The sequence below is a fragment of the Epinephelus moara genome, chromosome 16 (genome assembly GCF_006386435.1).
Source record: "Epinephelus moara isolate mb chromosome 16, YSFRI_EMoa_1.0, whole genome shotgun sequence".
Lineage (NCBI taxonomy): Eukaryota > Metazoa > Chordata > Actinopteri > Perciformes > Serranidae > Epinephelus > Epinephelus moara.
The window spans coordinates 24,210,276-24,236,029 of record NC_065521.1 but is presented as its reverse complement, the minus strand read 5'-3'; the positions used below and the strand labels follow the sequence as shown (position 1 = coordinate 24,236,029).

Here is a 25,754-nt window from a genome sequence, read left to right as displayed (position 1 = left end):
GCAGGATAACGCACCATGTCACAAAGCTCAAACCATCTCAAACTGGTTTCTTGAACATGACAATGAGTTCACTGTACTCCAATGGCCTCCACAGTCACCAGATCTCAATGGAGCAGCTTTGGGATGTGGTGGAACGGGAGATTCTCATCATGGATGTGCAACCAACAAATCTGCAGCAACTGTGTGATGCTATCATGTCAATATGGACCAAAATCTCTGAGGAATGTTTCCAGCACCTTGTTGAATCTATGCTAACAAGAATTAAGGCAGTTCTGAAGGCAAAAGGGGTCCAACCTGGGACTAGCAAGGTGTTCCTAATAAAGTGGCTGCTGAGTGTATGCACAGTACTAGAAGAGATTGTTGAAATCTGTTGACGCAGTGTCTCCAAAATGTGCGTATGCATGGGTCAGAGTTCCCTAAATTTCCGTATATTTCCTTGTCAAGTTTCCCCTTTAAAAATCCCAATTCATACTTAGAACGTGGCGCATGCACATGTCAAGCCCCTTTTTGTGCGTGCACAGTGGCCATAAATGAGGCCCCAGGAACCAGTATCATGGCTCTGCATTCAAACTGGGTTGTTTCTTTGCAACAGAATCCAGTCAAGAGGAGCGGCCAGTCATAAACTGGAATGAGCTGTCCATCATAGAGCGTGTAGGCCTCAACAGGTGACACAGTGTAATATTTATCTGACACACAGGCTATCATATTATAGATATCACTATTTAATCTGACTGTTCATTAAACTTTCACTTGTTTCCTGACAGTGTGGAGATGTCAGAGAGAGATCTGGAGGTGAGCTCACCATGATATACCACACATTACATGCTGTTTATACTCAGATAAAGTCCAGATATGCTTTCCAAAAGAAGTAAGTTTTTAGGAGAGACTTAAACGAAGTCAGTGACTCAGACAGCCTAATATCCTTGGGCAGGTTGTTTCAGAGCCTCAGGACCCTTTAGTCTTCAGTCTGGACTCTGGAACAGACAAAAGACCTCTGCCCGAGGATCTCAAACTGCACAAAGGTTCATAAGGGATTAAAAGGTCTGAATGTAATCAGGAGCCAGGCCATGAAGGGCCTTAAAGTAATCAATAAGATCTGAAAATCAATCCTAAAACAAAGATAGCAGACAAAACATAAACATCTCAGCTTTGAGGGTGCATCGAAAACCTGAGTCAAATAAATGTTCTCGCTCTCAGACGGCCTTCTCTCAGATCGCTATGGCCTTTCGCTGTGACCAGTACACCCTGAAGCAGAGGCTGCAGGCGGAGGAGCACGCCCGCAACCTGGCTGAGGAGAACATCCAGCTGGAGCTGACCAGAGGCAGGGAGACCCTGGAGGTGCAGTAAAATGTCAGATGATGTGAAATAAGCCTGAATAGCAGACACCAGAGAGCAGGTGCACATGTGTGTGTGTGTTTGTGTGTGTTTTCAGATGCTGAAGGGCCTGTGTCTGGACAGTAAGCGCAGTAAGATCCTGCAGAGGCTGGAGCTGTCTCTGGACATCCTGGCTGGGACTGTGGAGCGAATCTCCAACACAGCAGAGGTGCTTGGTGCTGTACACCAGGTACACTGACGCTCCTCGGATCACCACACTCAAGACTGTGGTTCCCAAGCTGTGGGTCGGGGCCCCAAAAAGGGTCTCAGATTAAGTGAGGGGTCACAAATGATTTAAGAGATACGTTGCTTATAAATCATGAATATGTTTGTTTTTCTGACTTATCTCTGATTGCTGCTTTTTTCCTTATGATAAACTGAATACTTCCACATTATTTAAGCCTATTTTATTTTCAATTAGTCAAATAAACCAATTTGAGAATTAAAAATAACTTTTTTGGTTGAACAATTGGTAACCACCAATTTAAGACATTCTCATCAAGGGTTTATATGTTTCTATTCATAACTTAATCATTGGTTAAAGGTATACTATGCAGGAATTGTTGCTTACTTTTTGTAAACACAACATTCTGACTATTGTAGGAATGTTACATTTGTTGTAATGGAAAAGCTGATACTTTAGCAGGCTTAGTAAGCTAATTGCCAGCACCTACCTGTCCAACAGGAAACAGGCCAACTCCACATTGCTCTTCAACCTCTCCTTTAGTGCTCACCAGTGAAAGTGAAAGCCAACCCCAGATTCATTCTTGTTTTGGAACAAGCTCTGTACACTTGTTGTTTCACCTCGCTGTCTGTGCATATTTCTGCATTGTGTCCATGATTTTCGTAGCTTTCTCTTGGATGTGTGCTGCTACTATCTGATCACTGCTAGGGGCGTAACGATACATGGAGTCAGACCTATATATCAGTTCAATGATCAACGATTTAACATCACTGATGCAAAGTGAAAACACACATATCGTTATCTTTACCCTCGAGAGATCCTGTGGCCTCATATGAGGACATCATATTTTGGGTTTACTTGACCTTGCATGTCATTCTACTTAACTTAGACCTGTTGTCCTCGTTCGTGGACACTTTGTTGTGCCATCTAGTGGTAGTAAGAGCACAATACACTAATCCATGTAAAAACAAGAAGGCAGCCATCTCTGCTGAGTCAATCTGCAGCCGATCCCTACATATAAGTGGACAAGGTCCAAAATCTGATCATATTTTATGGTTGAAACTTGTTTATTTATGATTAATAATGTTTGTAGTTCGATATGGAGTACAAATGTGACTAATTTTAGCTACAGTAACAAACTAAGACACTGTTAATTAGGAAGTACTCGTTTGAAGACATTGAGACTTTATTATCGTCTCATTTGAGGACACTGGGGCTTAATTATTTTTAACAGTGTTTCGTTTTTTGTAGTTATCAGGTCCTACTGATCCCAAATAGCTAGGAGAAATTAAAAAAACATACAGAACAAAAATTCGGGTCTCAGGAGGTTAAGATACATCTTCATTTTTAAATCCCCATGGCACATCTTAGTCACCATCCCTGTCCAAACATACCTCCTTCCTACTGTAAACCTTCAAACAGTGTTAGTGGTCTAGCGCTAGGCAAACAATGACAAGTAGCCTAGTAAAAGACAATGCGGATATTTACTGATATCATCTCATTTTGATCACAGCAGGCTCCTGAACTGAATCAAATCAAAATCGTATTGTTGCAGACTTTGTGATGTCAGCAGTTATTATATTGTTGTCTAAAGAATCAATATAATATTGTATCGTGATGACACCCTAGTTGCTGCCTTTTTATAAACCAACCTCATCTGAGCGTTGTGGGGATACACGCTTATTGACATCTCTACCACAGCAAAATAATAAGAAAAGAAGAGTCTCTGCAGAAAAATACACCACCACACACTTCTTGTGGATCATAGGTGATGATTGAGAGGGATTACTTCTGTACTAGTCCATACATTTTTTAGTTAAATCTTGCGTGGTATACCTTGAATAATATTATTTATTAGTGTGGAAGCCCACAGTGTACAAAAAGCCACCAATCAGTACTTTAATGTCCCTAAAACCCATTAAAGATTTATTACTCACCAAATAAGCAATAATCAAAGTTTCTGCAGCGGGTAAAAACACATTTGTGTATGTGAGTACACTGAGGATCATGGTTATATATAATATTACGCTTTCTCTGATAGGAGGCCCGGGTTAGTCATGCCGTGGAGCTGATGGTGGCTCATGTGGAGAATCTAAAGAGGCGACATGAGAGAGATGCGACAGAGCTGGAGGAGGCCAAGAAGACCATCCAGCAGCAGACCTCCTGCAGAAGCATCATTGATGGCAGAGCATCACCAGGTCTCTGATGTTCTGTCTTGTGATGTTTGTCTTGCTCTGCCATCATGTGCAATATTTGACTGTGCCCCTTCTTTTAGATCAAGATGACAGTGGGGGCAGAAAGAAAAACTCTCAGCAGGTATGCAGATAATTGGCTTGTTGTTCCATCTGATATGGAAGCAGCTACCTGTTCATCACATCAGTCTGCCTTTTATTTCAGTTCTTCCAAAACAGTGGTCGTCGCAGAGTCAGTATGTCACTGATTCCCAGTCAAATCCAGGTAAGGAGGTTTCTTTAGTGAACGTACAAATGTTATATTTCAGAAACCAAAATAAGTATCTTCACCTTTGTCTCTACAGGAGGCTTTAAAAGGAGAAGTAAAGAAGCGAGCCGCTCCTCCGAGGTCCTTCAGCAAGGAGTCCTTCCTCACCTGCTCGTCTGCCCCCCTGAGCTCCAAGTTCAGCTGCCCTGCTGTTACCAAGGACGACGACTACTCAGTAGATGACAGGTCAACTAGAGACTCTGAGTTTATGCTTTGTATTTGGGCCACATGATCAGAGAGTCTACATCACCTGATTTCCTTTTTCTGTTTTTTCCCTCAGGCCAGTGGATCCAGATGAAACTCCGTCTGAAGCTCTAGCTGCTGCTGAGCCTCCTCCACCTCCCAACCCCAACGTCAACCCCACCCCAGAGTGCCTCCCATCAAAACAACCGGCCATCAGGAAGATACACAAGAAAAGGTACAAATCCCTGTCGTGCAAAAAAGCAGAAACACCACACGCTAATATAGCTTCCAGTGAACACCAAATTTTCTGAAGCTCTTGATTTTTTTTTTTTTGGTCAATATTGTAACAGTTCACCCCCAAATCAAAAATGAACATTTTCTCTTTTACCGGTTGTGCTATGTATCAATCTACATTGTTTTGGTGTGAGTTGCCAGATGTTAGAGATTTCAGCCATAGAGTTGTCTGCCTTCTCTCCAGTATAATGGAACTAGATGGCACTTGGCTTGTGGTGCTCAGATAAATAAGCACCAAAAAAGAAGGAAAGAAACATGCATCTCCTGTACATCCTAGCTGATTTTACAGCTCAACCAAGAGGATGCTATTAATGTTTACATCTCACTCTGTCTTGAGTAGATGCACGCTTCCTTTTGCACAGTGACAAGGTTGGTGGGTGTAGTTTGGTAGAAAAAAATAGTTCCTACATGAAACTGCTCACAACAAGGTCTGTGGATTATCTAGAGTTACCAGGTCATGATTTCTGGAAAGAGACATTGCTGTTGAGTTTTTCAAATGTATTTTTTGGCGCTTTGATCACCACAAGCCGAGTCCCATCTAGTTCCATTATATTAGAGAGAAGGCAGACATCTCTATGGCTGATATCTCCAACATTTGGCAACTCACACCTAAACAATCTAGACTGATAAACAGCACTACAGGTAAGAGGGAAAATATGTAGGTTTTTTTTCTTTTATTTTGGGGTGAACTGTCCCTTTAATTAACAGCCCTCATTCGTGTTATTAGTATCACCTGTGTTGTTTCTGCTCAGAAAAAAAGATTAATTCCAAGAGCAACAATACAAGTTTCAAATAATGTTTTACTAAACGTTTAAGTTTCATGCAAGTCCAAGCATCATTGAATTATTTTTCAGAAAGCTTATTTGCTGTCTGAATTGTTGGTTCGTCTGTTACACAAACGTGCAAAAGGTCACATCCTGAAATCTTAAACTTCATAACAGCTCCCAAACAGACCATCAGGAGTTGTACTATTGAAAGCTAAAAGGTTGAGGCCCTGTCCTTCCCTATGTTTCATGATTATATACTCAGTTTCTGGGAAGAAATGCACTGATTGTTGTTGTTGGATGGTGCTCAGTAGGAACCCACAGCTCGTTTTTGCCAAGGGACCCTTGAGTGAGTTAATTGTACCTAAATTTGTAGAATGGTGTTAATTGGTATTGATAGTGACAGTTTCATGTGAGATAAGGATTACTTTTTTCAATGTGTGGAAACATCTATTTTATTCTCTGCCCTCTGTGGACTGTGAACCTGGGAATAAACTGTGACACTATATATTAAAAACCATTACAAACTACAGCCTCAAAAAACATCAGTGAAGGCCTTTTTTGCTATTTTGTCCACCCTTTGCAACACTGCATTGACACTGTACTGTAAAAACATAATGTAACTGTCTTTGTTGCAGCTCCTCTATGGATACTCTGCGACACAGACACAAGGGCAAAGCTGAGCTATCAAAGAAAAAAGCAGAAAAGGATAAAAAGAGCACGAATATTTACCAACAACTTTCTGTGAGCACGTAAGTCAACACATGCTTTAAAGGACAACAGTGATGATATTTCCTCTGGACAAACACTGACCAACTGCCTGCTCTCCTCAGGTGTGGGTCTGTGTGGAGACATCGTCCTCTGACTCACTGGTTGTACCGTTGTCGCTGGGCGCTCCTCTGCGTGTACCTGTTCGTGCTTTTGAGTGTCGTGACATTAACTCTCTTCTTGTGGAAGCATCATGAGGACGCACCTGAGCCATGATCAGCATGTTGTCTGAAGTCTGTGACTGTACTGTGAACAATAAGTGTGTAGACCAGCTGAAACACCTCTTATCAGTGTTTATATATGAATATAAAACATTGTGTGAAACACCTTTGCTTGTTAATGTGTTTTTAAATACATAAGACGACAAAGCCAAACACTTTCAACTGTATTTTTTTTAATTATAAATATACAAAACATATCAAAACTGATACAATCACTTGGTTAGTAAGAAAACACCATACTGCAGTGAACACATTCATCAAACCACCATTTAAGGCATCAGTGATTAATTATTAAGAGTTAATAGCAAACGTTAAAATTCAGCTCACTTCACGTCATGGCTAGATGTTAAATTTTAACTATATAAAGAAGAGCAATACATTTTAAAAGGTGTATCAACATTTTAGTAATAATTCTTCATGTTACGAGGGGAAACTTTCACAGATAAATATAGTAGAATATTAATAATTATATTAGGAATGAAAAAGCTTATTTGAAAACTACTGCAGATTAATTTCATGTGCAAAATGTGTGCCAGACACAAAGAAATTACTGAAACCACAGCAAGTTTGTTTTAAAATCTGTTTTTGTAAGAACCTAAATTCACCTCAGGAGGTTTAGAAACATCTATTAGAAAACAATTTAAAATAAATAAAACTGGCATTACACCTTACAAGTTTTAAATTAAAAGACGAGAGAGAAGTGTGCTCATCGGGGCACCGATAGCTCCACGTTTTCTGCATCATGTCAACACACAATCTCACAGAGAGCCTTAATAAATACAGAGATAAATTAACACATCCTACTGAACACACTGCAGAGGAGCAGAGGTCTCGAGTTACACCTGGCTCACGATCTCAGAATCCTCTGCAATGAACCACTGCATTGGAGTCCCGTCTGCAGCTCTCTGGAGGATCACATTACCCGAACCCTGTGAGGACAGTCATGAAATCAGTGTTCAAGTTATGCATTTTGTACATGAATATACTGTATATACAATTAGTTGAGCAAAAGAACATTAATCAGCAAATTTGTTGGTTCCAGCTTCTCAAATACCAGGATTTGTTGCTTTTCTCTGTCTTAAAAGAGCTGCACATGTTGTCTGCACTCAGCTCTCAACATGGAGGTGTCTATACCAGCAGCTAGCTGCTAATGATGCTAACAGCGGCATGATTAATGTAATTAAATACACCTACGTTTTTTTCTATCATGACATGTCAAAATGTCTGCTGTGAAAAAGTCTATTAGCTAGCCAGTGGGTTACACACACAGGGACCCACACGCACTAACACGCACATGCTGCTGGATCCTCTACCACACCAAATAACAGAGAAGCTCGAAATACAATGCACACAGAAGGAGCGTGACTTCATTCTCTACTCGACCAAGCCCCCAGGAACAGCGACAGGCTTTAAAGTCAATTTCACAGATTGGTTGAATGTCGAATTACAACGTAGGGGGGTGTCATGTGATGCCATTCAGCCTAAAAAGTGTCTTTCTCATAGACTTACATTGTGAAAGAGACATCTGTAAATTACTGGATTTATTTTTTAGAACGTCTCAACCACCATGAAATGACTTGTTTCACTATCAGGATTTGATCCATTTGGTCTGATAACAGTCAAGTTGTATGTTCAAGTTAGCGGAGGGCTAAACCCAAAGTTAGCCGATTGGCCATGCTAGGCCAACGCATGTCTCCAGTTACAGTGCTCTATGGGCTCCACAGTGCGCAAGATCCAGGTCATTTCAACAGCGGAAATCGAGCTTTTTTGGATTTGTGCACTACAGAGCAAATTTTTTAGGAATGACTGTCACACCTCCAACATTGTAACCAATTCTCTTTATACATCTATGCTCAGGACGCCCTTACTCCACTATATTTTTACATAGCAAATAGTTGTTTGCTGCTATATTAATGTTCTGAATGTCACATACAGCTCCCTTAACTTCACTGTAAACTGAATATTTGGGAGGGTTTGGGAGTGTTGTTCAGATGAGCCAAGACATTTGAAGACGTCACCTGTGACACCAGGACACTGCTATGGACATTTTTTACTGATTTTATGATGATGAATAGAGCAAACGATCGATTCATCCTGATAATAATCAACAGACTGGCTGCAGCACCAATACATATTAAAACTCTCGTGTTAGCAGCCTATTTTAGTGTTGTATCAATCACAGTACCAACCTGTTTAAATGGAGGCAGATGAGGTGAAGTGGGGCTCTTGACACTCAGGGGGCTCTGCTGATCCATGCAGCTCGGACGTAACTTCTGCAGCTGATTCCTCTGATGCCAGGACTTCAACTCCTCTGACACGATCTCCCTGGGCATCAGTCTGATGGCGTGGTTCGGGTACTCCTTCAGTGAGGGCGTTCGCACCAGCCTGGTGTAAGGTGGAGGGGGCTTTAGGATTCTCCTCGGAGACGATGCTCCCTCTTGCCACTGTCTTTGCTGAGGGCTGTGTGTCACAGGAGGAGGGGAGGAGATGAAGCACATTCCCATGTCCAGGTCTTGAGGGGAGAGGGGGCCATCTTCTGCCATTGCCCTGATGTAGCCAGGGCTGGGCTGAGACTGGTTGTTGTTCTTATGTGAGCTGGAGAAGCTGGAGAGCCCTTTCTTTTGTGCACCAAAGTGGAATCCATAAGGCGGCGGGCAGAGCTTCGGAATCTCAGTGGGTCTGTCCCTGCCTGGAGAACTAATATAGGAGGAGGACGAGTGCTCCGAGCTGCTGTCCTCTGAGCTGGACTGGTAAGGGCGCAAGGGGGAGTACTCTGGAGAGCGCACCTTAAAGTCAGCTACGCAGTTCCGCTGGGGCAGCCTGGCTCGCCCTCGATTGTTCTCTGAGCTGAGGTGCTCCTTGTCAGCAGGTGTCTTACTTTTAGGAAGTCTGAGGAGACATACATAGAGAGAATGTAAAATTATAGCACACACATTGTCATGCTTATTGTGGATTAGAGTACTATCTGACTTCTCTGTATACCTGAAGGACTGGGAGTATTGTCGGCGTACATGCAGCTCTGGGGTGGAGGGGGCGCTGGTGGAGTGGTTGTGACGCAGGGCTGCATTCTTTATAAACTGAGACAGAGGAATGATGCTGGTCTCTGCAGACACCTGGGTTCCTGCTGGACTACTGCACACGACAAAAAAAAGAAAGAGTGATGTTAGATATGCAATACGTCCTGTCGGTGGTATCTTTACTGAACCTTGTGCCGCCCCTCATAAAAGGCAAGCCCGTGGCAGAAGTACAGCGTCACACAGACTGAATACTGACAGTAATCCCCTTGTTTTGTTTTGTGTATTTCTTTTTCTTTTCTGTCTTATAATGATGTTGAGACACACTCTACACGGCGTAGTTGTGCATTCGATGTGTTGCTATCACACTTCAGACTCTTACCTGGACCTGCTGCTGCAAGCAGACAGAGGTTTTGTGGCCTTCTGGTAGGGCTGATCCAGACTGGACTCTTTCCAAGGAGAGTTCTGGATGGGAGAGCGCTCGTACTCCACACTGAGCTGGCTTGATGATTGTAAGGACGACTGAAGAGTCGTGGCTGACAGCTGGAGGGGGTCTGAATAGGAAGTGCCCATCACTGGAGGAGACAGAGGGATGGGCGAGTCCACATCTGCGGAAGATCACGGACAACATCAAACGCTCTGTATCATGCTGCTCCAAAATATCTCCAATCTACATCATCTGTCACGAATATCTTTCTAATTCATACTTTGTTTTATTGTATGTTTTAAATCAAAGCATGTATAAATGTACTCCCCACTCACCATCATCCAGGGCCACCACATCAGACAGGGAACTGTCGTCAGACATGCTCAGATCTGCAAACAGGAAAGGAAACATTTTAAAAGTGTGCATCAAACCCCCTCTGTATGTGTTCATGAGTGCAGTGCACAGTTTGGCCTGAGGAGGGCAGCAGTGTCAAGCACCTTTGTTTTGGCTGGCTGAGATGCTGATGCACGGTGAGTTGCATTCGCTTTTGATCCTTTGCTGGAAAACGGCCTCCTGCAGCGTCTTCACCTTCTTCTCCTCCCTCTTGCACTGCTGCAGCCGGCTCTTCCTCTGTGGCTTACTGAGATTGTCCTCCAGGGAGAGCTTGCGGGCCGCTTCGTAAATCTGCCGCTGCAGGGCCAAGTCAGTTTCCAGCACTTGCAACTCTGAATCCTACGGTCAATAATAAATGCTGACATTTAGTTTTGGCTGATTAATTGAAGTCTTTTTTGCTTAATCTCTATCTTTAAACATTGATGGAGGCCCGCACCTGTTTATCCAGATGGATCAGACCTTCGTCAAGCTTGAAGGAGGCTCCAATTCTCCTTCTGACGCGAGGTGGCTTCTCTTCAGGCATCAGAGGATAGTCTGAGGGCAGTTTACCTGTCAGCTCCTGTGAATTCAAAGTAAAAGTGTTACAAAAAAGTAATGAAATGCATTTCTGCAAATCAGCAGCTCATTTGGAAGTACTGAAAAGTTCATTGTAACTAATCAAAGCATAAAATAATATACTGATAATGTGTACATGTTATCATCTACACAATACTTACTGCCTCCCTGATGCAGAGCTTCCTGAGCTCCAGCAGGCAGAGCTCCAGACGCTCCTCCAGAGACTGGTGCTTCAGCTTCAGGGCTCTGGTGTTGGTGGTCAGGTCCTTCACCGGGGACGTGGGGCTGTCTGGACCTGCAGTGAACACAGAAGAGATCAGATCAGGCTTTCCTCATCAGGATCTGTATCAGCCATAGAAATTTCTACTATATATAATTTATATGCCTCTTACAGATGACCCAGGAATTCTTTCATCCCATCTGGCACTACATTTATAAACAAACATATATGAAGTGTTATTTTTTTGTGCCTACATTGTGAATCTAATTTCCTTTGGGATGATAAAGTTAATCAAAATTTACATCTGCCTTGAATTTATTGCAATTTGTTGATTATTTATTTAGTTTATTCAAGACTTCCTCTTAAATGTTTAATAATCTTAAAATGAGCTAGTGGTGTGTTGTTAGAATAAATAAATATAACAATATGACATGCAACATTTTCCTTAGCTTGCTGTTTGAATATCAGGAGTATCATTGTGTTTTACATTGATTATGCAAGTCAAAGCTTTACATGACATAAGTGGAAATCAGATTCTGTATTTTGTGTTGATGTTCTTACCAGAGTGCACAATAATCCCACTGTCAGTGTCACTGATCTCCTCTTTACTCTCGATGGCCGTCATCTTGACTGTCTGCTCTTCAGTTCTTAGAAGTACCTGTTGAAATAAGGACATTTCACAGTGATTATTGAAAATTAAATTGATCACTTCTAAGACTTCAGATTCCCCTGTTGTCTTCCTACCACATGGCTTCATTCACGCTCCCTCCTGCTGCTTTACTTAACAAAAGTGAAAGGCCGGCGAGTGTCCTTTCACACACTTATCCATGCAGCTCTCCATCTCCCCCCTCCTCCTCCTCCACCTCTTTCTCCTTCTCATGCTCCCTCACAAAAGAGGCAGACCCCACGGTTGACTCGGCACATGTGCAGGGGTTAATCCGAATCGTGGTGCCATGGTGACGGGGCATGGTGCGGCTGGCTAGGGGAGCGTGTCGCCATGAGGCGTGTCAGAGGGCGTTTAAAGAGCCCAGACCCCGAAAAAAAAAGCAGATGGCAGCAGGAATTACCCCACTCATGGACTGCACCTGTTCCCCCCACGCAACCCCTCCCTTCGCTCCCATTCAACCAGTGTCCAGAAAACCCTCTGGGGGCTTTGAAGTGGAAGAATGTCTCAATGCTGGGTTTGTCCGCACAGCATCAGATCACAAGGTCCCTGCTGACTCCTGTGCAATGCTGCCCATTTCACTAACACACTTTCACAAACAGGCATGTTTATGGCCTGCTCTGTTCCATTGTTGCTGTCCACCAAACATCTGACTGCTAATAAACAAAAAAACGAGATGCAGAGAGGAACGACAGCCAGGAGAGGAAAACAATGACAACAACAAATTGGAGATAACATTTAGGAATAAGACGGGGCTTTTAAAACCCAGCATGGGGGGGTTTGTGTTTCTGTTTTGGTGATATCACCATGAGACGAGAGAGAGAGAACTTACTGCCCTTATTTCCAGTTTTTTAGGTCAATTAATTTTTTCTGGATCTCACATGCCTGCCTCTACCCTAGGCTTTTTTTTAAAGAACGCCAGCAGATCACAAGAGACAGCGTTACAGGCACTAACATGATTACAGGATATTATTAGCCTCACTTATTGCTTCAATGCCACACATTCATAAAATGATAGTTCATGAACTTGATGACTCCTACAGCAGTTTCTGTATTAATATCATGCAACCAAGGCTCATGTAAGAAGTAAATGATGTGTCAGGAATAAAGGGGAAGGGCAAGGTGAGATGAAAACAGACACCACATGCATGAGTGTGTTTCTAAGGCGGCTGTGTGTAATCCTCAACTCTCGTCTCATCCTCTATGTTTGCAGATTGGTATCAGGCCCTTTCCTGTATGGACCGGGAGGATACAGATAGACAGGATATTATTATGCGTCCCATAGGCCTGACCCATTCAATTCCACAACTCATGTGAACTGACGCAGCTATGAGCAGCCATATAGCACAATGAGGCACAGGGCAGCTTGAGTCAGTAAAACAACACTGCAACAAAGGCCCTGTATCCACCAACCAGCCTCAATAATCTGCTGTGGGCGCAATATCTGCTGACAACTCTGCTTCAGGCCCGAGCAGCGTTGTTGGGCCAATATTGAGACAAGGCTGCAGTGAGAGGTGGGGAGAGGAACAGTGCTGAGTTTTTACTGTGCAAGGTCGAGGCCTGCTGTACTCTCAGACACATGGCTCCACACTGCAGCAATCTAAACCTAAAGACGTCAACAAAAATCCAGTCCGGTAATCAGAGACAGGCAGGGTAATGTGGGATTTACCCACTTACACCCCATAACTCTCTGAAGACTTTCACAAGAGTCTGTGGTCGGAGGTCTAGGCTGAGTGAGTGGGTGGGTGGGTGGGTTCGCGTAAAACAGCAGATCTCAGTAGAAGTTGCAGCTTATTGCCAAGACGTTGATGCCATTTGTCATAGCTTTCACAAAAACCTGGAGACATGGCAGCGTTGAAATCATACTGTTGCGGAGAGCCAAAAAACAATACTTTTTCTTGATTGAGTGTAACAGGAATAGCAATCCATTTCCTGGAGGGATAGCTGCTGATAGCAGTCTCCACCCAGCGTGATTGATGTAGTCATAACATCTTAATTGCGGCATATGTGATCACCGCTAATGACGACTATCTAGGAAAGTGTAAGGGATGGGAGCTGAGCATCCCACCCATCCTCGCTGTTCACCAGACCGTGATAGAGTAACATCTACGGAAGTGGGGTGTTTATTGCAAGAGATCATGATGTGGATTCACTGTCTCACAGACTTCCCCCACCACCCTTTCCCATGAGCCTTTGGAGCTGCGATCTCCTGGAATGCAGCCACCACCGCCGCGCTCATTACCACTGTGGTCGGCCCTGGAATTACCGATGGGGACCAGCCTCGCCGAGGAAACAGTGAGGGATGCCTGAAACCAGACCGAGGCCTGTTCAAACCCTGTAATTAAGACTCTCCACTGAATGCTGATACTATGGAAGAAACCAAACGACTTTACAGCATGCCTTATTTCAGAGTCTGATGAAAAGCCAAAATCCATTCAGCAAAATGAATCCACTGTGAGCACAATATGGGCTGCTGGAAGAGAAGTGCATCAATGTGGGGGAGCGGCAGGAGGAAAAAAAATGAAGTGTTGTGTTACAAAGCGCGTCACTGGAGTCAGATCTTTGTCTTAAGAAGCAGTGCTGAGTGTGGAAACTCCACAGACTGCAGCAAAATGCAGTCAAGCGGCTGTGATGACATAAAAAACCAAGGTTATGAGCAGTCTGTATCAAAGACTCAAACACTCTCAGCCTCTTTCCTTTGTCAGATCAACATTGTTAAGGAGTGCAGGGGTCTTAGTTTTCCAGCAGAGACAATACAGGGGTAATAAGCACCATATCGGCCTGCTCTCAGTCACTGGAGGCCATATGCTGGCCAGACACACAAGCTCTGTCACAGCCCAACGACAGCGTAAATACACAGGGCAAGAAGAGATGCTCCATTGTTCTCCACAGGCTGAAGGGCTGACTGGGGATCATGACACCTTGTCCCTCTGAGTCATCATTTCTGAGGCCTCTGAATGGACACTGATGGTCATCTCAGGCTCTTAGCAGGATGTGGTTCCAGCTTTTCACCCACACTACCCACCGGTTACAAAAGACCAGGGGGGACTCCAGGGGCACAGCAACACTGAGGTGTTGTCTTTAGCACCACAGTAGGACTGCATGCCTGTCAACATGTGGACTGTAGGAGATTGTGTTTATTCAGCTCCTGTGGGCACAAACAACTGCCACCAACCAGCCTGCCGCCCCACATAAATCCTGAGGAGTTGTTTGTCAGTGAAAGCAACCTGTTCATATTCACGGCGCGACACAGAGCATGTGATTGAACTGCAAGTGACTCAACACAGTCTTCCAGATAGTAGCTGGTTTGTTTTCATTAATCATACTCGCTTAGTCTGATTGCTGTAATGTGGAGGGGTTTTGATTGTTTGTATAAGGATACCTTTATTTAACAGATGTTTAACAAAGTTTTGCAAATATTCCACTTCAAATCATGCATGTCAGATTTTACTTAAATAAAAGTAGAGGTATTATCTGTAAAAGAAACATACAGTACCAAAAATATGTGCATCATATTTTTATGTTTTGCATTTAACATTTTAATATGTAAAGTGACTACTAACTATAACTGTCAAATGAGTACAATATTTCCCTCTGATTTTAGGTGTTAAAGAAGAAGAAAGTAGCAGAAAATTAAATACTCCATTAAATTACAAGTACCTCATGATTGTAGTTAGGTACATAACTTCAGTAAATGTACTCAAAACACTGAAAAGGAGTGAACACTTATCTTAATGACATGTTTTAAGAGTTACATACAGCCCAAATAGCAAATTGAGTTAAGCTAACCTACAACGGCTATCTAAAGTTTATCGACTTACAACAGCATCCCTCGCCTCACCCACTTCACCCTCGCTTAAAACTGGTTATTCTAATGTTTTCTCTTTGTATATCATATTATTACTTACAGAAAGTCTGGTGTACTCACCTAATAGAGTATATCAGCTCCTCTACAGCATCTCAGCAGCAGGAGGAGTTCAGACTTTCTCTGGTCAGAGAGCGACGCTTGGGACATCTGTTTCAGTCAAATCCACTGTCCCGGTGAGGGGGGAGCGCTTAACTGACTTCAGCTAAAGTGTTTATTTGCTGACAAATATCTCCTTATATTTACTCCAAGACGTATTGTTTGCTCTGTATACTCTCTTAAGATGATTCATTTTCACTTACGTAATTTTTTTAACGGGGAAATGTACATTTAGTGGTGCCGCGGGACTCCCCAGAGTCATTTTGGAATGGTTTGGTCCGACGCTGCTCTCCAGACACGCTCTGCGTATTGACACCGCAGCACGCGACTCACTGAGGGGCTTTTAATTTGAGCAGAGGCACAAAAGAAGAATAGGCAGAGGGAGAGGAGTTTTGGTAAAACCCAGGACAGCTGGTGAGTAAGTGAATAAGTGGTGGTGGTGAACAAGACCACAGTCACCTCTTCCTTCCGCCATCATGATGAAAAAAGACCAAAGAGTGGTGTTTGGGACAAGATGAGCCACACATTAACCCAAGAACAGGCAACATAAAAAATCAAATTTGATATACTTTTATGAGTATTTCTATTTTATGCTACTTAACAGGCTACTTCCACTCCACTACATTTCAGTGGGAGTGTTGTACTTTTTACTCCACTATATTTATTTGACAGCCACTGTTACAGTTACTAGTCCAAAAATACATTAAAACATTGCCTAATTATATTTTAGAGACAGATGTTACTACTTTTGATTGCTGATAGCATACATTCTGTTCAGGCACATATATATAAAATATAGCTTGATGTTTAATTTGTTTATTTTGATCTTGTAATATTTTGCCTTGTTTATTCATTTATTATTATTTTCTGTAACACAAACAGTAGTGAAAAGTAACATTTGCTCAAATACTGTATGTAAGTTCAAATTTTGTATACTTATATGAGTATTTCTATTTTACGCTAGTAGACAACTAATTCTTCTACTTTAGGAGGGAAACATACTTTTTACTCTACTACATTTATTTGACCGCCACTGTTTCTAGTTAATTTGCAGATTAAGATTTAATTTTTAATTTTGATTGATTTGATTTTATATACTTTATTAATCCCCTGAGGGGAAATTATAAATCTCTTATGGGCATGGACAACATTGGTGTAGATTTCAGGGGGTGGATGCGTAGGGGACACATTCCCCTCAGTATTTAGAACATGTGCATTTTTTCCCTCCAGTAAAAAACATAAAAGTAGTAGAGGGCTTTTATTTTGACATAATTAGAAATACTTACACCATGAAGGTATACAGAAAATGCACAAATTGATGGATACAAATTCACCAGAATGCAGAAAATTAAGTGTTTGATGCTCAGAATTGAAGTTGATGTTGTAATTTTTTGCCTTATTTAATTTTTTATATCATGTGCAGTTGTAAAGAGTAACATTTGCTGTACAAATTTGATAAACATTTATGAGTATTTATTTTTTATGCTACTTGACAAGTAATTCTCCTACACATTTCAGAGGGAAACATACTTTTTTCTCCAGTACATTTATTTGACAGCCACTGTTTCTTTTTAATTTGCAGATTAGATCTTAGATCTTATGAGCATGTACAACATTGGTGTAGATTTTGGGGTGGGTGAGTGGGTAAAGGACACATCCCCCTCAATATGAATATGAAGGAGCACCTGTAACATAAATAATTTCCCCTCGGGGATCAATAAAGTATTTCTGATTCTGATTCTGAACATGTGCATTTTCCCCCTCCAAAAAAAACATGCCAGTTGTAGAGGACTTTTATTTTGACACAATTAAATTTATTTACATCATGAAGTTATCCAGAAAAATAAAAAAAATCAGTTCATAAAAGTTTACCAAAATGCAGGAAATTAAGTGTTTGATGATCAGAATTTGTTTGGTGGGGGACCCCCAACACCTCAGTTTCATATGTGTCCACCCCTGATGTTGAAATGAAACCAGCACTCTTGACAGACAATATCTTGTGCTGTTACATATTGAGCTAACAGTATATAAAGCAGTTCAAATCAGCTTCACCTCAATGAGCTACAACAGAAAAATGCAAGTATTTTTATTTTTGATTCTTTATTTTGCTGAATATATTGACTTAGAAGATCTGATTATGTCTTACAACACTAAGTACATGTCGCAATTTGTGTCTAATTTGTGTATGAGCTACTAAAGTAATCCAAATGCAACTCTGATATAACAAACAGGCTACTTTTATTTGCCTGCAGTCGGTGGCTTCCCTGACCATCCCAAATGTTTCCAGTGCCTTAACCAGGCCCTTGAGGATTCCTAGCCTCTATATCCTGAAAAGCCTCCTCCAGATGGCCTGTGCTTTCTCCTCTCATCCCGTGATGGAATGAAAAGATCAGCTAATTAAACAAAGTCACATATCCATGTGAAAGAAGTGTGAGAGTCCTCAGGGAGAAGAGCTGCATGCAAATCAGCCCCCAGTGCTTTGCATTGTGTCCAACAAACAACACATCTCTGCAAACCATAGAGCCTTTATTTCCACATCACACGGCAGATACACTAAAAATCAAAAGTCATGACAGGAACAAATACACAGACATGCACACTTGTGGGGGATTTCTATCATTACAAAACAGCTCTGTTGAAAAATGTCTCTGTTAATAATCATGTAGTGGTCTTATAGAATTTGACTTGTGTGACCTTTCCACAAAAAACAATAAAACACCCTGATACTTCTTTAATCCAAGAGGAGGCATGAGAAGTTGAAAAAAAAAATGAATGACCATAAAAAAACATAAAAAATATCCATCCTCTTTCCTTCAACCACATAATTGTGAATAAAAAATGAGCACTTCCACTCCCTCATCAGAAACACAACAGTGACAAAGTTATAAGATTTTCTAAATATGTGTTTTCTGGTACACATGATTCCTCACACAGATTCTGATGTCTCAAAATGTAATTTAAAATTCACTAAGAGATGTGTAGTGAGCTGGTGCCTGATTTGATTTTTTTATGTGTAACTCAGCAAACAGTGAACATGAAGATAGGGCCACTATGGTGAGATTCTGCAGGGGCTGATGGGAGCCGTGAGGCCTCACTGCTCAGACGTCTGTGTCCGCCTCAGGTTGTCCTTCACACGGACAAACTCTGGGATCTTCTGCTGGTTCTCTCGCCGCCTGATCTCCTCCTGCTCATACTGGGAGAGACAAAAGACAAATCAGCTCTCAGCCAGTTAGTGTCATACACCATCCAGTTAGTCCAGACTAAGGGCAGTATGGTAACAAAATTTGAGTCACCGTGGTTAAATAGTATTTTGGCATAAACACAGATTTAAAGGTGTTGCTAATAATTACTTATATACACAGGTAGTTGTTGGTTTCCAGCCTAGGGGTTGTGTCCCCGGTGTAGGGATCACAAGATAAATCTATTGAAACCGGTAAGAAAGAAGAAAAAACAAAGTTCTGCTACACACATTTATTTTACTCTTTTGGACTGTTCACTCACCTTTGCTTTTTTTTAACGAAATACTGAATAATTTGACCTCTTTGGATGTTGAACTGTTATTTAAATGAAGCCATCTGAAACGTTTGGTGCTTTTCTCTAAGGGGTCAAAGACAAAAAATTTGGGAGACACTGGTTTCACCTTTAACAATGCAGTGTATTTATAAGCGTATCAAAGAAATCTAAATTTGAAACTTCAGCTGTCAGGTAGTGAAATATTAAAGGTCTATAGTGTATGACTGAGGGGCATCTATTGGCAAAAACTGTATATAATGGATGAAGTGTATGATGGCGTGTGAGATGGATCGGTAGTTTGCTGCGGCTTCTGCAGTGATGTCTGAAGAGGGAGCTGAGCCAGAAGGCAAAGCTTTCGATTTACTGGTCCATCTACAGTGGTGTGAAAAAGTGTTTGCCCCCTTCCTGATTTCTTACTTTTTTGCATGTTTTCCACACTTAAATGTTTCAGATCATCAAACAAATTTAAACATTAGTCAAAGATAACACAAGTAAACACAAAATGCAGTTTTTAAATGAAGGGTTTTATTAATGAGGAAGAAAAAAATCCAAAGCTACATGGCCCTGTGTGAAAAAGTGTTTGCCCCCCAGCTCCTGTTAAAACATAACTGTGGTTGATCACACCTGAGTTCAATTTCTGTAGCCACACCCAGGCCTGATTACTGCACACCTGTTCCCAATCTAGAAATCACTTAAATAGGACCTACCTGACAAAGTGAAGTAGACCAAAAGATCCTCAAAAGCTACAGACATCATGCCGAGATCCAAAGAAATTCAGGAACAAATGAGAAAAAAAGTAATTGAAATCTATCAGTCTGGAAAAGGTTATAAAGCCATTTCTAAAGCTTTGGGACTCCAGCGAACCACAGTGAGAGCCATTATCCACAAATGGCGAAAACACGGAACAGTGGTGAACTTTCCCAGGAGTGGCCGGCCGACCAAAATTACCCCAAGAGCGCAGCGACGACTCATCCAAGAGGTGACAAAAGACCCCACAACAACATCTAAAGAACTGCAGGCATCACTTGCCTCAGTTAAGGTCAGTGTTCATGACTCCACCATAAGAAAGAGACTGGGCAAAAATGGCCTGCATGGCAGAGTTCCAAGACGAAAACCACTGCTAAGCAAAAAGAACATTAAGGCTCGTCTCATTTTTGCCAGAAAACATCTTGATGATCCCCAAGACTTTTGGGAAAATATTCTGTGGACTGACGAGACAAAAGTTGAACTTTTTGGAAGGTCTGTGTCCCATTACATCTGGCGTAAAAGTAACACCGCATTTCAGAAAAAGAACATCATACCAACAGTAAAATATGGTGGTGGCAGTGTGATGGTCTGGGGCTGTTTTGCTGCTTCAGGACCTGGAAGACTTGCTGTGATAAATGGAAGCATGAATTCTGCTGTCTACCAAAAAATCCTGAAGGAGAATGTCCGGCCATCTGTTCGTGACCTCAAGCTGAAGCGAACTTGGGTTCTACAGCAGGACAATGATCCAAAACACACCAGCAAGTCCACCTCTGAATGGCTGAAGAAAAACAAAATGAAGACTTTGGAGTGGCCTAGTCAAAGTCCTGACCTGAATCCTATTGAGATGCTGTGGCATGACCTTAAAAAGGCGGTTCATGCTCGAAAACCCTCCAATGTGGCTGAATTACAACAATTCTGCAAAGATGAGTGGGCCAAAATTCCTCCACAGCGTTGTAAAAGACTCATTGCAAGTTATCGCAAACGCTTGATTGCAGTAGTTGCTGCTAAGGGTGGCCCAACCAGTTATTAGGTTTAGGGGGCAAACACTTTTTCACACAGGGCCATGTAGCTTTGGATTTTTTTCTTCCTCATTAATAAAACCCTTCATTTAAAAACTGCATTTTGTGTTTACTTGTGTTATCTTTGACTAATGTTTAAATTTGTTTGATGATCTGAAACATTTAAGTGCGGAAAACATGCAAAAAAGTAAGAAATCAGGAAGGGGGCAAACACTTTTTCACACCACTGTACGTCCCAACCCTCATCTATGGTTATGAGCTCTGGGTAGTGACCGAAAGAATGAGATCGCAGATACAAGCAGACGAAATGAGTTTCCTCCGTGGGGTGGCTGGGCTCAGCCTTAGAGATAGGGTAAGGACCCGGACATCCAGAGGGAGCTCGGAGTAAAGCCGCTGCTCCTTTGCGTTGAAAGGGATCAGTTGAGGTGGTTCGGGCATCTGATCAGGATGCGTCTTGGACACCTCCCACTGGAGGTGTTTCAGGCATGTCCCACTGATAGGGGGCCCAGGCAGACCCAGAACACACTGGAGAGATTACATATCTCATTTGGGAACACCTTGGGGTCCCCCAGGAGGAGGTGGAAAGCGTTGCTGGGGAGAGGGACGTCTGGGGTGCATTGCGTGGCCTGCTGCCCCTGCGACTGGGCATCGGATAAATGGATGAAAATGGATGGATGTATATTATATTCACAGCTATGTTGTCATTAGTGTATAATCACCTGTAAATAAGAATCCTTGTATTTTTGTTACCTTAGAATGAGACATATATATCTACATATGGTGTGGGTCCTCTTCCACAGAGGCCACCATGTCGTTCTACAGTAGCCTGAGGCCTTTCATGTTTTTGCGTTTTCGCTTCAGCCACCTCTCCTACACTCCTGAATCATGGAGCAAGTTTCAGTTCTGCAACCTCACCACTAGATGCCCCTAAATCCTACATACTGGACCTTTAAGCACAATATTTTCCTTTAAAATTTAATAAAGTAGAAGTGTAATGTTCCAGAAAATGGAAATACTCAAGTAGTGTAAAAGTACCTGAAGGGCCAATACCAATAGTCATTAGTGGAAGGTAACTAAGTACATTGATTCAGTGCTTAAACACAATTTTGAGGTGAAATTGAATTGTTAAAAGGGAGTATTATTGCATGCACTTATCACCAGGAAGCATCACATCTTAATACAGCTTTGTACCCTTTTGACAAAATTGTATAAATATGTGATGCCTCCTGGTCGCGGAGTGCATGCATTATTTATCTATAAATGTATATACTTTTTAATATATATTATCAATGAAAAAATCCATTCAATTCAATTTCATCTTAAAATTGTACTTTGTGTTGTACTTGAGGAAATGTTGCGTTACTCTCCATATTGGCCCTTAGAGTCTCTTTTATGCCCAAAGCCTTGTGGTAACAATGAAAACACCTCCTGTGTGTTTGGATTTATTTGTATTTACCATTGCTTTATTCATGACTGATTGTCTCTCAGCTGTTTGTTATGTACCTCTTGCAGCTTCTGCTGCCTCTTGCGGAGCTCCTGTTCCAGGTCTGAGGGCTGCTGTCGGGCCATCTCCTCTCCCTTATGGAGCTCCAGTCTGCGCTGCTCCAACACTCGCTTCAGTTCTGGTTTCTCCTCCAGCAGCAGGCCACTGCAGGGTCAGTCAGAGTCACAGTTACACACACAATCCACCATGCACAGCTCTGTTTCATGCTGACCACAGTAAGATCAGAGAGAGGTGTTTCCTGTACCGTTTATGACTGAGCAGCAGCTCCCGGTGCAGGTTATGGTAGCTCGGCAGCTCCACTGAGGAACCGTTAAGTTTTTTCGGCTGAGTCAGCTCGTCACCACTGCAGTCTGCTGTGGACTGACGGGACAGAGATGTGCGGCCAATAGACGTCTCTGAGCAACACAAAACAACTTATATCACTACTTGTTGACCATCTGTTAACTTCTAACTGATCAGGTTTGATCTAGATTAATATTATCGTTTGACACAACTGAATGTTGTTAATGTGAGATTTCAGTCACAAAGTAAATACATTTAAAAATGGAAAAAACAACAGTAATTTGAACAATCAGGTAAGTACTTAGCCTATACAAATAAACTGTTAATCAAATATTTGATTGATAGATCAGTTAATCATTCTAATAGACTTATTCATCAATTTGGGAGATCACATAGATAAAGCAATCAAATATTTGATTGGTGACATGTGAGTGACACTTCTATTAAACATATATTCTAATCATCAGTATCATTAAGTGTTTGTTTTAACTTCAGAGTATGTTTTCTCTTTAGATACCTTTTTTGTGATGTCCATATCCTGGTTTCTGCCAATCAGAACATGTAAAATAATATAAAAGAAGAAGCACCCTGTTAGTAATTTGTCACGTACATTATTATTTCAGAGCCACCAGCTGAACCAAACACGTTAACAGTGATGTATCAAAATGTCTTTATTCTGATCTTCACCTGATAGGACAGAGGGTATAATTAGATACTGTAAGAGCAGGAAGGGACAGTGCCCGCTGTGTAACTTAAGCAGGTGAGCTGTGTTTACTTGTAGCACGAAGGTGACGTAACAGCTCTGTCAGTGACATAGGTCTGGCCAGACAATGATTGTCTTTGGCAAAACATGACCAAAGTTCCACCAGTGATTAAAAGGGAAAATAATGTACAACAGTGGATAGACATACTGTAGGACAATCAGGCAGATAGCTCCCTGCCACACCCCCTGAAACCAGATAACCAGGAGGAAGGGATCATATTGAGCAGGTAACAGATGGTAGACGCTGTTGTTAGTGATCTGAGGAAGCCTTTCTCAGACGAAGTCATATATTTCTGTTGTAAACTGCCCTGTAGCTGACCATAAGATCCCTGAGCTCTGCTCCTGGGATTCTTGGAGCTCAGAGCCGTGTTTGGGATTGTGCCTTTTACTGTTCCTGTCACAGACATAAGCCTCCAGATCCTGTCCCTCCCCGGGCCCCTGCAGAGAGGTTGAGCTGACAAATAACCTGACGGGTGTCTGACCTGATGCAAGCCATTGTTCCAGTCAGAGCCTGCAGGGCTGGGATGGAGTCCAGCAAAATCACTCCACCTAATCTCTTCTTTCTCTCCAGAACAGACACTCTGAATTGTTCTATCACCTGCTGACTGTCTGAGATCATCTTACCTTCAGAAACATCAACAGTATTAACATGTATTGGAACATGAAACTCCCTAAAATGTAAAGATTTTGTTCTGAAGTACACTGAATAATTTGAGAATCAATGGACCATTTAAGTACGCATGAAAAGCAATAACACGTTCATTAGTATAACTTCAAGTTTTTTTATTAGGAATTTAAAAGCACACCAACTCAAAGGAGAATTATCAGACAAAAATCCCTAAGGATAGCACTTAAAACATTACTTAAAACATTTATTTCCAAGGCGGCCCTCAGTGGAAACAACAAACAATACATAGAAACATGCAAATCATTGCACACAACACACAAATTTCACTATAAACCTGCCCAACCCTCGTCCAACTCACAACCCATGGTTTAACTTCCCTCCCTCAAAGGTGAACCTTCAATCCTCCCCACAAATCCTCCTTAACTTTTGTTTTAAAAATGATCTTTGGCTTTGTTTAATATGCAGGGATAGGTTGTTCTATAAGAAGAGTGTAGCATAGAAAAATGAGCTTCTGGCTATTTTACTATTAATACAAGGGACACAGTATAACATAATGCTTGCGCTTGTGTTGCATTTATGTTGGTTTCCAACCATGTCAGTTTGATGGTTACTATGTTCAAGGGCCCCTTTGTGTATTATATCAAACTGAACTAAAGCAGTTTCATGCTTTAATGCACTGAAACATTTCTGGACATCTGATTCAATAACTGAATAGATAGATTGTCCCACCAATAGTGTGTTATTTTTGTCCATAATGTACATAATATGAAGAGAGATCGAAACTCTATTAGACATGTAGAATTCAATAAAAACCCTGACTGTAAGCTCATTGAGGTTACACTTACAGCCTGACAGAGCCTGTGACAGATGGCCACCAGACCGGACGATGTCCTCTCATTCACCAGACATCAGTAAAGGTGAAAGAAAACAACTCACTTTTTTTGCAGTTGACCCCTCCATGGCAGGATGGCGGAGGTCCACTGTTTCTGTCCAGTAACAGTGTTCCTGTTTTAGTCCATTGTTTAAAGGGATCACACCTCCTTACATAGTCTGTCTGATGTCTGTTTCCCTGCTGCAGCCAAGTGCAACATATTGCTGTCGACGAGGGCTCCTCAGACTCAATGTGCTGTCTAGCAGTAGTCAATAGTGGTAGTACACACTGAAATCTTATTACGCCATTCAAGATTACCTCACAACCCCCACAGGGTATTGGAGGCTAGATTAGGTAATTGCCACAGACACAAATGCAGCTTAAAACCAACCTAACACGGCACTGTTACCAGTCGACGACAACAAAGGGTTCTCGGCAAGCCAACATACTGTATATAATGGGAGGCAGTAAGATTTTTCACTTGATGTTCACTGGTTCTTATTGATGGAGACATACCTTTACAACAGACCCTCTTGGTTTATATGTGGTTTCCCTTAGTACTCAGTGTTTGCAGCACTACAGCCTGAAATTATATGGCAATGTAGCTGTTAAATTAATGGGACAATACAGGCAAATGATCAGTAAAAGAAATACAACAGATGTGCTGTATATAGGGTGTCCACCGTCCAGCTAAAGCTAATATGAAGCTGGTTGGGCCTTTAAGGGTTAAATCAACTATAGAAAATGAATAGAATAAACAAATTCAACAACAGAACAGACCAAACAGTAGGTGCAAAAGTGTCTGTGTGTGAGTGTAAGTGTGTATGTACATATATATGACCACTGTTGAGTCATTAAAAACTCATTAAAAGTCTTATTTTCTGTTGTTTCAGCCACTGTTTT

The 25,754-nt window shown here is 41.8% G+C and overlaps 3 protein-coding genes across 4 annotated transcripts in view; 1 reads left to right on the top strand and 2 right to left on the bottom strand.

The window, feature by feature from the left end:
• si:ch211-163l21.11 (inositol 1,4,5-triphosphate receptor associated 2) overlaps positions 1 to 6,372 on the top strand; it is a 7,613-nt gene extending 1,241 nt beyond the window's left edge. Inside the window, exons 3-13 of the mRNA XM_050065016.1 lie at positions 593 to 665; positions 765 to 792; positions 1,198 to 1,338; positions 1,433 to 1,564; positions 3,600 to 3,756; positions 3,834 to 3,874; positions 3,956 to 4,015; positions 4,095 to 4,243; positions 4,338 to 4,475; positions 5,937 to 6,050; positions 6,132 to 6,372. Of these exons, the coding sequence (XP_049920973.1) occupies positions 593 to 665; positions 765 to 792; positions 1,198 to 1,338; positions 1,433 to 1,564; positions 3,600 to 3,756; positions 3,834 to 3,874; positions 3,956 to 4,015; positions 4,095 to 4,243; positions 4,338 to 4,475; positions 5,937 to 6,050; positions 6,132 to 6,282 (1,184 nt within the window). The 3' untranslated portion in view covers positions 6,283 to 6,372. The remainder of the gene's footprint in view (positions 1 to 592; positions 666 to 764; positions 793 to 1,197; positions 1,339 to 1,432; positions 1,565 to 3,599; positions 3,757 to 3,833; positions 3,875 to 3,955; positions 4,016 to 4,094; positions 4,244 to 4,337; positions 4,476 to 5,936; positions 6,051 to 6,131) is intronic.
• Positions 6,373 to 6,494: 122 nt separating this feature from the next.
• inavaa (innate immunity activator a) lies at positions 6,495 to 15,617 on the bottom strand. 2 transcript variants are annotated; one of them, XM_050065015.1, is made up of 10 exons: positions 11,641 to 11,896; positions 11,458 to 11,554; positions 10,838 to 10,971; positions 10,558 to 10,680; positions 10,226 to 10,460; positions 10,064 to 10,117; positions 9,684 to 9,909; positions 9,270 to 9,419; positions 8,477 to 9,176; positions 6,495 to 7,216 (listed from the first exon to the last, which is right to left on the bottom strand). In XM_050065015.1, exons 2-10 carry the CDS (start codon positions 11,519 to 11,521, stop codon positions 7,124 to 7,126), a joined length of 1,779 nt encoding a protein of 592 aa, XP_049920972.1. In that variant the 5' UTR covers positions 11,522 to 11,554; positions 11,641 to 11,896; the 3' UTR covers positions 6,495 to 7,123. The 2 variants fall into 2 exon arrangements, with proteins under 2 accessions (XP_049920972.1, XP_049920971.1); XM_050065014.1 differs by lacking the exon at positions 11,641 to 11,896 and adding an exon at positions 15,489 to 15,617 and having other exon boundaries at positions 6,496 to 7,216.
• A 2,416-nt stretch (positions 15,618 to 18,033) lies between these two features.
• zgc:195245 (uncharacterized protein LOC565483 homolog) lies at positions 18,034 to 25,077 on the bottom strand. The gene is made up of 5 exons (XM_050066047.1): positions 24,917 to 25,077; positions 23,107 to 23,134; positions 22,552 to 22,702; positions 22,307 to 22,451; positions 18,034 to 18,717 (listed from the first exon to the last, which is right to left on the bottom strand). The coding sequence occupies exons 1-5, from the start codon at positions 24,938 to 24,940 to the stop codon at positions 18,616 to 18,618; spliced, it is 450 nt and encodes a 149-aa protein (XP_049922004.1). The 5' UTR covers positions 24,941 to 25,077; the 3' UTR covers positions 18,034 to 18,615.
• Between the last annotated feature and the right edge of the window lie 677 nt (positions 25,078 to 25,754).

Coding starts and splice junctions, on each gene's coding strand:
- inavaa (XM_050065014.1), bottom strand. CDS start 11,521: ATGACGGCCATCGAGAGTAAAGAGGAGATCAGTGACACTGACAGTGGG. Junction 10,972..11,457: donor TGGGATTATTGTGCACTCTG/GTAAGAACATCA, acceptor TGTTCACTGCAG/GTCCAGACAGCCCCACGTCC. Junction 9,420..9,683: donor GCTTGCAGCAGCAGGTCCAG/GTAAGAGTCTGA, acceptor TGTCGTGTGCAG/TAGTCCAGCAGGAACCCAGG.
- zgc:195245 (XM_050066047.1), bottom strand. CDS start 24,940: ATGGAGGGGTCAACTGCAAAAAAA. Junction 22,703..23,106: donor ATATGGACATCACAAAAAAG/GTATCTAAAGAG, acceptor TGTGTTGCTCAG/AGACGTCTATTGGCCGCACA. Junction 18,718..22,306: donor GGCAGCAGAAGCTGCAAGAG/GTACATAACAAA, acceptor TGTCTCTCCCAG/TATGAGCAGGAGGAGATCAG.